The sequence below is a fragment of the Nesoenas mayeri genome (assembly GCF_963082525.1).
Source record: "Nesoenas mayeri genome assembly, chromosome: Z".
Taxonomy (NCBI): Eukaryota; Metazoa; Chordata; class Aves; order Columbiformes; family Columbidae; genus Nesoenas; species Nesoenas mayeri.
In genome coordinates, this window is record NC_137542.1 from 43941577 (window position 1) to 43953332 (window position 11756).

Consider the following 11756-nt stretch of genomic DNA (forward strand, 5'->3'; position numbering starts at 1 on the left):
CTCCTTATTTAAAACAAGATCTGACAAACGAATTTGTAAAAAATAAAAAGTAAAAAAAGCACAAAACTATCAAAATGGCCTAGAGCAGTAAAACCTAATAGATTTAATTAAAAAAAAGAGCTGCTGCTAGTTGTATCTAGCATACTACCTATACGTACAAGTGACTGGAAGCTTAGAAATTTATATAGTTATTAATTACATTAAGACCATACATACACGTAGGCCTATCAAGCAGTGTCAGATGATGTTTAAAAACTCTGTTTCTCATATTCTCAGTGTGGTATCACAAGTGGAATTAAAAGGAGGCTAGAATCAGAAAGCAAACTACTTAATTCTCACAGGAGCCTAAGAAAAGGCATCTAACCCCAGAAGTAGTTCACGGCACTAGTTAGCTTAGTGTCCCATAATCAGTGTTTGCTCAGGGAAACTGTGGGTGGCCTGGAAGCTGCCCTAGTGTTCTTCTATGTACAAGGTACAGAAATGTAGCTGGCTGTTGGCCTTAGCTGTGCATGTCTTCTATCCCCGGTTAAACATTCAGCAGGTCTTGGGCATACGCATGCTGGTACCCCTCAGTTGTTCTCCTGTGGCACTGCTGTTGCCTAAAAGGAAAGAGAAGAGATTGCTGGTTTAAGGAAACAGGCACCACCTACTTCATGTTCTCAGCATGGGCCTTCATTCCCGGAGTAGCTCGGCACCTTAAAATACCTAGTGTATTTATTTTCGGTAATCCTTGCCAGAGTTTTACAGAGGGCACTGTGCACCTAACAAAATCACCCTCTCCATTAGACCCATGTGACCACAAGCAAGCCCACAGCAGAAGGGACAGCTGTGCAGTGCTTCCTCCTTCAGGCCGTCTTCCCAATACTCTGCTCTGCTTTGTTTTGATAGAAACTGCTTGGAAGACAGGCTGCGAAGAGAAATCACCTTCCTCAGTAAAATCTGTGATGGCAGGAACTGATGTGGTATGACACCCAAGACAAAATCAGTTTTCCCTCAGTGAACTTTTACATCGGCATTTTCACGGTTTGTACCTGAGCTGTGTAAACAGTTACTTCCATAGGAAGATCCCTGGATATACTACATACTATTTTAATTATTAGGTCTATATAACTTCTCATGTATTTACTGGAGATTCAGTTAATTAAGACTTCACCATGGCCAGAAGTCAGTAGGAATCTACCTATGTGCTTTACCTGCAGAAAGATTTAAGACAAAGAGGAAGCACTGATTGTTCTTTAGCTAGGCAGATCTTCTCACTCATAAAAGATACACAAGTAAAATTTATATTAATCTCTACGTCTTTTTGACATGTAGTAAGCAGAAAGAAGATTGATTTTCCAATCAGCTTTCCAGAAACCCTCACTGAAACCAGGTTTTTGTAGCATGAAGTCATTTCAGGCAGATGGATGTCCCAGACTTGCTACCATTTTCACCCTTACTGGAATTCAGTTTACAGGAATTCATGAAAGAGGCCCAATGACTAAGATTTACCTCTGTCCTGTAAGCCAGATCCAGTTTCCCACAAAAGATACAAATACTGCCAGATGGTTACAGATCAATAAAAGGACACTAGTCCAAGTCAGAACATCTAGTCTCGCTTGTTATCTTACTTACTTCATATTCAGTAAGCACTTAAAACGAAAAAAAAAGCAAGCATTGAATTCTGTTGTGAATTTTGTTCAACATTTTCCCATGTTAATTTCCCTTTAAAATCTGAATTATAGGTTTGAGTTTACTTTCTCAAGGGCCTTTCAAACTTTGGAAGGGCAAAGTTTCTGTTTCAGCTGTTTGGTAAAGTTGTAATCACGTAATGTGACAAGCTTCAAAGAAATAATTTACGTGGTACTTGTTGATTATATAAAACTTTAACTGGATCTTACTAAGAGCTCACTCCAGGAAACTCCTAGGCACTGGATTTCTGGCTTCAGTGAAAGGTAAGTGTTCCGTATTTAACAAAACCAAAGTCTTTGAATCTCTGTGGCTGAACACCAAGAATCTGTCTTTTCTCCTTGTATAAGTAGTTATGTTTCCCAATGCATGGAAAAGCACTAAAAGGAACCCTATTTAACTCTCCCAGATGCCTTAACTTGGTCCCTCAAAGTTGATTTTAAGATTTATTTTCTATCTAAATAAAATCTCATGCTATTGCTCAAGAATGCAGACAACAGCCAACCAGCCTACTCTCACTCTCAGAGTATTTCTGTGTTAAAGTTTTGATTTTAAAGAATTAAATTAACTTTATTAAATCTTTACAGTAAGCTACAAGGTTTTAAACAACTGACTTGAAATATGATGCTTTTTGGCAGAACAGTGTAGGCAGGAAATGCTACACTTGACTTGAGCTGGCCAAAACAACGCAGCTGCTTCACAGTTTTCCATTGACTGGGTTGCATTTACCATCATTTGCTGCCTGAAGCTGCTTAGCTAGTAGCAAAATTCGCATGAATCCTCCTCTCTGTTCAGAACCGATCTCCTGCTGATAAAGGGAAGGCAAGCTACAAAGCAGCAAACTCCATATGAAGGAAGTGCAAACTGACAAATCAAGTAGTATTTGGAAACAGGTTTTATGATGGTCCTAAGGGCAGATGCCCTGGGAAAGGCAGGGCCTGCCAGACCTCCTGCCTGTCCTGGGGCACTGGCGACCTGCCCTGTGCAGGCAGGAGGGCAGCGTGGGCAGGAGGGCAGCATGGGTAGTGGGGCAGCCCCTTGTGCCAGTCCCCACAGGGACCGAGGGCTCAGGACCTGAGGGTGAGCAGAGAGAGTATTATCTCATACTTACACAGACAGTCCTTTCTCCGAACTGGCTGTAGAAGGTCATCTTGACTTTGTGCTTGTGTCCAGTCCTCTGATCAAAGGTGTTGCAGCTGTCGAAGGGTGGGCTGTACAAATGCAGGCTAACAGCAGACTCTGTGTGGCTTATGTTCTCCACACGGTGCAGGCCAATGGAGTCTACACCAGCAAGGACATGAAATAAGAGGTTGTGTTAGTGGGAACATTTAATGAGATCTCAGATGTCTGGAAAAATGCTTTCTAAACCAAAACTCATAAGCAAGCCAGTTAGGCATGCTCGCACTCTTATGGGCTACATGTAACTTGGTACAGGGAATTGACTGCTGTTCTCTAGAACTGATTCTTAAATACACTGGTAATTTAAAATGTCATGGCCTTCTGCACTTACGTAACTTCTGGATTATTTGCTACAGGATAAAGGCCAACAGGAATCCAGGGACACCTACAGAAGGCCACGCTGTCAGTAATTTTCCAGCTATCATTCCCAAAGGACGCCAAGGTTATCTGCTTTCCTAGGAAAAGCTGTTGTTATAGATGCGCCAGAAGTAGCAAGGTTTGTATTTCTAAAAATCAGCATGACATTCTACAGGGCAAAAGTTTTTGTATTGCTAAGTCGTGGACTTGTAACAAGGACAGTGGTCACACTGAAGGTCAGCACATGTATTTGAGGCATGGACTTATGGAGGGAGATACAGTTGTATTCTACTGCAGGCATCTGTTTCTTAATCCTTCCCATTTAAGAGACTAGCTTAGTTTGGAGACTAGCTTTTCATTTGTCTGCTCTTTTGACTAAAGCAACAAATTAGTAGTGACTGGCATGCCTCCAACCTTAACTGAATAGTAACCATAAGTGAACATGTAACAAAACAAGGTACTGTCAGTGTGTGACCACACAGTGTCTGTGTGGTTACTAACGAACTAATGTCACTTTCTAAAATGGTGGAGTAGAAACCAAGCTCATACATAAAAATGTAAGGTATGAAGAATCACATCCATGAAACAAATTATTTCTATTCTACACTGAAGTGGAATTTTTGAGTTACTTAAAAGAGACCTTGAATTTAAATTTATGACCCTGCTGTATAAACAACTCAGGCCTTTGTACTCGAATTAATATTTTATATAATACTTGGACCTGTATTGTGAAACATAGGCATGATAGCCTGAGAGTCATGAGTACACTCTTAACTCTGATACATTTGAAGAGTAAGCCCTAAGTGTTGCTAACATACTTTATCTAAATAGTGGACATAGGGAAAAATGTCCCAAATCTATGCCTATCTAATGGGACACTGCAATAAACTCTGTTTAGTGAGTTCTAACCTCAAAGTACAAGAGCAACCAAGAAGCATGCAATAGAAAGATGAAGGTCGGTCACTACTGGAGTAGAGCGACCAACACACTATCAGTGTTTTCCATCTACTTGTTTTACCTGTTTCTTTTAAACCAAAACATCTGTTATGAAACATTGCAGAGATTCAAACTGCCTGAGAGAACTGGATATCAAATTTCCTTAAATTAACCAAGGAAGCTTTGGATCAGATGCACACAGGATACAATTGCTTGCATCGGAAACAACCTCATGGGTAGGAAAAACCTGGTTGAGTCTGAGAAGCCATGTCCCTGGCACAGGAGCATCAACTGATATGTCATGCTCCTTCTTGCATGCCCTGTCCCAAAGATTCTGCATTTTCACCTAATGTGGCATACCTTCATCTGAGAGCTGCAGAGCACTTATCTTTTATTGCCCCAATGCCCCCACTCTGGCTCAGTCCATAACCCAACATGAAGCTCCCTCCAACAGGGGAATTTCCAAGCTCAGCTCCACAAGGTGCGTGCTCCAGTTTTTAACTCATTGCATAAAAGGCAGACAGCCCCCTTTTCTGACACTTTGCCTTTGTTCTGCCAAACTCATTGCTGTTTAGTGTGATGTGCAATGTCTTTCAGAGCACCAGAATATGTCACACCAAGCTGGTCACTCCAGGGTGGCTTCCAGCATAGCACAAGGTGGTGATAATTACAGATACATGTAATGGCACAGATTTAGATACCTAGGGAGCCTTACTGGTGGAGACTCAGTCATCTCCCAGCATCTGTGGAGTCAGACATTTTTTTTGTAGATTGGATAGATCTGAGCATTTCAATTCTGCTGAAGCTGCGTGTTAGTACTACAATCACTGATTTCACAGAATCACAGTGTATTAGGAATCAGAAGAGACCTCAAAAGATTATCTAGTCCAATCCCCCTGCTGGAGCAGGAACACCTAGATGAGGTTGCACAGGAACATGTCCAGGTGGGTTTTGAATGTCTCCAGAGAAGGAGACTCCACAATCCCCCTGGGCAGCCTGTTCCAGTGTTTTGTCACCCTCACCATGAAGAAGTTTCTTCTCATATTTAAGTGGAATCTCTTGTGTTCCAATTTGAACCCATTACCCCTTGTCCTACCATTGTTTGTCACTTAGAAGAGCCTGGCTCCATCCTCATGACACTCACCCTTTATATATTTGTAAACATTAATAAGGTCACCTCTCAGTCTCCTCTTCTCCATGCTAAAGAGACCCAGCTCCCTCAGCCTTTCCTCATGAGGGAGATACTCCACTCCCTTCATCATCTTTGTTTCTCTGCGCTGGACTCTCTCCAGCAGTTCCCTGTCCTTCTTGAACTGAGGAGCCCAGAACTGGACACAATATTCCAGATCCAGTCTCACCAGGGCAGAGCTGAGGGGAAGGAGAACCTCTCTTAACCAGGCGCAGTGGCGTGTGCCTGTTGTCTCGGCTGTGTCAGGAGGCAGACTCTGTTGGATCACTTGAGTTCGAGTCCCAGAGCACTACCGCGGAGGCTGCTGGTGTTGTGTTTAGTGTGAAACCCCAAAGGGGTGGGGCTGGGGGCACTGGTGTGTAATTGAGTGTAATATTATGCTGTTAAAGTCAGGAGACTAGAGAGCAGATTAACTCATTTGTTAGGAATAAGACTCATGGACGTGTAGTTGTCAAAACAAGCTTAATAGCTTACCATTAATGTAGGCACACTGATTTTCCCTCAAAACTCGTTCTGATTTCTTAGTCATTTCACCATTGCCTTTTTTTTCAGGCCATTCAAACAGAGTCTCCTGTAGGTTTCCCTGGAGGATCTTCATAAAGCAGTGTGAGTCAGTGTGATCATGGATGCTGCTATATATGCAAAAGGAATAACCAAACTCAGTGTGATATAGGTACATAATGTCAGTACAGCAAACAGGACAGATAGCATAGCCCATTGTATCTGTACATAGCCCTAGAATGAAATGTCATTGCACGAAAGTCTTATGGAAAAACAAAACAAAACATTCACAGTGACTAAGGCATGCCTTCTTAAACCTGCTACTTCAGAAATGTACTGAGATAAGCTCACATACAACAGGACTTGGAGAAGGGTCAGATATTGATTAACTTATGACTTTGCCACAGAGAAATACATAGGAGGTCTGGAGGAGGGAGGAGGACAGAAAAATTCTTCAGAAAACAAAAATTCTTGTGGGCTAACAAATGAAATGATGCTTTCCACAGTGATCCCAGGCAGAGGCTGGTATAAACTTGCAAGGATACCTGATACATGCTGATCCACCATGCTCACTCCCAAAACGTGGGAGAAAGGAGCTACTTCCACTTAATTTCTATGGCCTCTTTACTGCTGGGTTGCACAGCCATTTATTTAAGAAAAAATGATGTACCTCCCTACTCTGATGGTACTAAGTACAACCAACTACAGTAAGCTGTTACTTTCGCTAGTTTAATAAAACATGCACAAAACAACAGGATCTAGTATGATCTGTCTGCTTGCTGGATGCCTCTTATTACTCTGAAGCATGTTTTAGTTGCTACACTTGGAGACATGCAGGCTAGATAAGTAATTTAGTTTTGGTTTTATTTTTTTTAACTGACCATTATGGAAGTCAATGGGATTAGGATAAAGGGAGAGCTCTCCACCCACTGTGGATGAGGGAGAAGGGGGAATTTGACCCTCCCAGAAGTACAGTGCTAATGAGTTTCAATCAAAATTTTGTACTTGTAGGTTACTGTTTTCAGTAAACAAATGTCAGGGTTTCTTACAAACTGGGATGCCAAGAGAGCAGAGCTTGCTTCAGGCACGGAACAGTTCACAGATGCCACGTTGTCATGCTCCTTCTGCGAGCAGTGAGAACAATCTGGTCCTCCTTGTGTGGGAAGCAAAAACAACTTGTGGTCTCTGTCCAGCTCTAGCAAATGCTTGAATAGTTTGACATAAATTACAGGCTTTGTGGGAACAGCTTGTAAGAAGTAGAGGCTGTGGGTTTGGTTCTTGGATCCCTTGGAGTATAACATCATGGCATCCCCTAGAGAATACTGTAAATGTTCAATTGTACGCTCAATTAAAACAAACAAAAACACAGCTCTGATATTCCCTTAGGTTTTCTATTTATATGCGAGAATTATCAGTCAACACCTGCAAGTTTTGTTATTCCATGTTTCGGTTTAGCCAACATTTTGTGAAAGACTTCGCAAGGGACAGATCCTGCCCTCATGTTTGTAGGACTTCACAAGCCAGTATAGACCCTTGTGCACACAACTCCACAGGATGCATCAGCAGTGTGGTCTGTTTTGAGGGAGGAGATGGGATGCATGAACCTAGAGAAACCCAAGTATTGCATGAAAGGGGCTCCCTCCTCACAGCTTGCAGTCCTAACTCGAACCTACTTTTCTCATTTTGTCACAGAGGCAGGATTCAAACATCCAGGGAGAACAAAGACTATTTAAACTGCACCGAGTCCTTCTGCAAACAGTGTTTTACAGGTCTGTTGTACAGGACAGATTGAACAGCCCATAGGACCCGCTGTATTGCTGGGACTAGAACTTTCCCTAACAGAAGGGAAGCTTAGATTGGGTAGAAGAGCAGAGCATTTTTAAGAGAGTGTCCACGAGGTACAAACTTGCAAAAGATATAGCAAATATTCAGGACTGCTATACCAACAGGAGCTCTGCACAGCTCAGTTTTCAGATATTTTCACTTTTTTCTGATAGCTCACATAGGGCTGATTATTTGTATTTTGTAATTATAGTGAAAGATACAGTGGCTTTATATGTTTGCTAAAACCATAGTCTTTGGATACGAACCTGCCATGCCCTTCACCCCAGCACAAGATCATCAAGTTGAACTTTCCATTTCCATTATCCACAAGATTTCTTGAATACCTGAAATATAAAGTGTTTGCTTTTTACTGTACTGATATGCCTATCAAAGGCAAAATTATACAAACATGTCTGTGAAGGAAGGTTGTGATATATAAAAATCCTTTTTTGTCTTTTTCTTGAAAGCCAAGTTTTACTTGGAAAAAAATGAAATTGTACTTTTAAGCTATTTTTTTGTAAAAGTTACATTTATGGGAAGAAAAAAAAGGATATATTTTATAATCATATTGCTAATCATATTAGAGTTTTGGAACGGTAAGTCTAAGACTAGCATGGTAAACAGGATCAAATCAAAATAGTTATTGAATGAAGTCACCTCAGCAGCTGGCTTATAATTAGAAACAGAAGACTGCAATGAAACAAGAAAAATACATAGTCACATTCTTCTGCAGTTCCTTTTCAGATATTCTTGGCTTTCCTTCTGTTACACAGAACTCATTTGTACAAGCAAAAAAAACCCACAGAGAAATAAGATGTCAGGCTTTCTGTACATGATCCTCCTACTCTGTTCATGAAAGCTCTAGGTCTTCTACTGTATCGTTCATGTGTGGATAAAACACCTGTGTGGTGATTTCTGCCAGCATCTACTTGTAAAGAAAGTTTATCAGACCAAAGTTATTAAAAATATTTTTCAAGTGCTAGCTTACAGGTAGCACAGAATAAGCTTGCTCCTAAAGGTTTTTTATCAATATGTGCGTTCTAAATCGTGATTTGGCCTCAGGGCTTGAAAACAACTGTAATAGCAACACCTTATGTTTGTTTCCTTGTAGCCTCCTGCAAGTCTCCCTTGCGCTGCTGCTCATCTCATCCTGTTGAAATGTTCACTATGGAAGGCACTGGGATTTTGCACTGTACATTGCTTTTCACAGTGGGTCTCTTCTGACTCAGGGCTGGTGCTTCTAGCTGTTATGGTGCAAGTAACCCAGTGGAACCTTCTGGTTTCATTTTAGCTTTAGCCATGATGATTTGCACTTTGCCAATAAAGCAAATATTCATGCCAATGACAAGATGCCCAGCTCTCGCCTAACAGATGCAAGCAGAAAAGCAGACAGAAAGTGCACTGATGTCAACTGAATGCTTTTAAAATAGTTTCCCCATAAATCCACTATATTCTAATAAAGATAGGATGCTTATAACTAATTATTTTCTAAGCATAACATGTAGCTATATGCTGCCTCTCAATGCATCCACATTTTGTGTGTTTATTACGTAGACATATTTTTCCTGTGATGTCAGAATATAAGCAATCAATGCTGGCATTCAACCGAACCTTTCAAGTGCCGTTATTTCTGTACAGCAGGTCTGGCTGCCCAGGAAAAAAAAAAAAAAAAAAAGGCAAAAAAAAAAAGAAAAAAAAAAGCTGCCGTGCACATTTTTCATGTTAGCACACTTTGTTTTTCTATTCTTAGTTTCTTATGTTCCATTACAAATTTTGTGATTTGTTCTGAATAGAGGATAGTCAACACCAAGTGAAAGGAGGCTAAAAAAAAAGTCAAGTCAGAGTGATGCTTGCATGATAGCAAGGTTAAAAGGAAAAGTTGGAGGGGGGTGGGTACTGTTTTTTTTTAAAGAAAGTGCTCAAATAAAATGTATTTATATTGAAATTTAAGACAAGCCACCAATGACAGGAGTAAATAAGTTGTCAGCAAAGTCAGAGGAACTCAAATCCCTAACAAGTATTTTCCTTCCTTCTCGCAGGCAGCAAAGAGCCTCGAGCCACACTACCGCGGAGGGGGAAAAGACTGAAGCGTAAAGCTGGGAAAAAAATAACACGCACCGGCTCCTCTACAGACACGGACCCCCCGCTTTGGAGCGGTGTGCTCCCGCCGCGCAGCTGTTTCTGCTGCCTACCTGCCTTTTTAAAAATTTATTTTCCAGTTGTTATAGGGTTTTTTTGTCGCTTCAGCGTGTTTCTGTCTGCTCCGAGGGTTATTCCCGCGGGACTAAGGGGCGACACGCCTGGGAGGTCCCCGCACGACGGCAGCCGGGAAACCACCAATGCCGGGTGCGGGGCGGCAGCTGCCCGCCCGCCCGCACCCGCCGGTGCCGCCATTGGCCACCGCCGTCCCGCCCGCTCCCCGCCCGCCCCGCCGCGGGGCACCGCATTCTCCCCCCAGGGGCCTTTGTCCTTCGAACCCCTCGGCTCTATCGGCCGTGTAGCGGGGGGGAAGGGGGAGTGGGCGTCCCGGCCGTCCCCGCTCCCCGTCCGCCTCTTTGCTCCGCCGCCGGCCTCGCTTACACGGTGCGTGGGGCTCCCCGCTCCGGGGTGTTTTGTACCTGTACTGGTCGAATTTGGCGTACTGCAGCCACTCCTCCGGGTTGCTTTCGTACGACTCCATCAGCTCCTGCACTTCCTCCACGCTGACTTTGTCCTCGGCGAATATCCGATGGAGGATGCGGATCAGCTCCTCCAGGCTCTGCGCCTTCCACATCTCCGTCTGCACCGGCTGCTCCATCACCGCCGGCTGCTCCATCACCGCCAGCCGCTGCCCGCAGCCGGCCCCCGCCGCCTCCCTTTATACGTCGGGAGGCACGGCGGGAGCTTACCACCGCCCCGGCGGGCGGAGGGGCTGGGCGGCGGCGGCGGGCGGGCCCTTGGCCACGCGTGCCCGTCCCCGGTAGGGGGGCCACCGACCCCGGCGGGCGGGGGCAGCTAGAGCCGCCTGCAAGGGCATACTTCGCACCGCCTGCTTCTGCCTGTCCGCCGTCAGTCCATTCAGCGAGCCGGGGCGGTGCGGCCAGATCGCGCTCTAACCTCTGCGGCAGGCGAGCAGGCGTTTGGCTCCCTGATATCCCCGGTGGAGGGAATACGAAGAGAAGTGGCTGTCGCTGCCGGGCGGGAAGCACCTCTCCCGGCAGCAGCCTCCACGCAGCTCTCGCTTTCCCTGCCAGGCCTCTTTGCGTCTCCATCTTCAGCCCTTTTGCACAAGGTCTGCGGCTTGCGAAGCGTGGCCCGCTGGTGCCACCGTTACTTAGACCATAGAGGAACAAGCTTCCAGGCAGATAAGCTGCAGCAAAGAAATGTTGAGACTGGATTTACAAACATGGATGTAGAAGATCTATTTAAATGCTGGAGGTTACATTCTTATAGCCTGTCTGTTGAAAGTGCTGTTCCTTGAAAATCGTGCACTCTACAGTCAAATTTAGGGCTGCTGTGACCCTTAGCACTCGGCATGACACCTGGAAATGCAACAAATACGAGAAAGGAGGCCAGTCTAAGATGACACACTATTCTTCCACTCCTCAGTGTGTCAAACCTATATACTGCAGAGCAAACACATGCCATGCCAACCGTTTTCATTTCCAGTTCAACTGTTAATAGGATGTTTCTTAGTCATGAATTCTGGCAACGGAATTCACTATCCATAATCGAATTTTGCTTTAAAAAAATCCCTTTTTTTCTTTCTAAAGGAAAGAGTTAGCTATTTACATCTATCTGATGACTGGGGGGGTTAGAAGTAAGCAGATTGGTGGTGTGCTCTGCTCTAGCTCTGAGGCTGAAAGATGGTTACAATACTGGCAGCTTGGGATTTCCCTTAGAGACAGTCACATTGAGGGATTTCTAGCATGCCTCCTTTCTCTTCCCTCTTCCTGACCTGTGCATCAAGTACATGTGAGAAAAAGAAGCACCATTAATACAGCAGCTACAACTTGAGAGGCTGGATGGACTCCTGGCTCCATTGCAACTGGGAATACATTCCCACAGATTTAAATAGGGCTGGGAGCTAGTGCACTGGAGTGAAATACAAACAAATGTACAT

The 11756-nt window shown here is 43.8% G+C and overlaps 1 protein-coding gene across 1 annotated transcript; it reads right to left on the reverse strand.

Moving 5' to 3' along the window:
• Window positions 1-408: 408 nt before the first annotated feature.
• CDO1 (cysteine dioxygenase type 1) lies at window positions 409-10469 on the reverse strand (the record flags this gene model as incomplete). Its single annotated transcript, XM_080362424.1, has 5 exons — window positions 409-599; window positions 2780-2949; window positions 5804-5961; window positions 7921-7998; window positions 10273-10469. The coding sequence occupies 5 exons, from the start codon at window positions 10467-10469 to the stop codon at window positions 570-572; spliced, it is 633 nt and encodes a 210-aa protein (XP_080218550.1). The 3' UTR covers window positions 409-569.
• Window positions 10470-11756: the final 1287 nt, after the last annotated feature.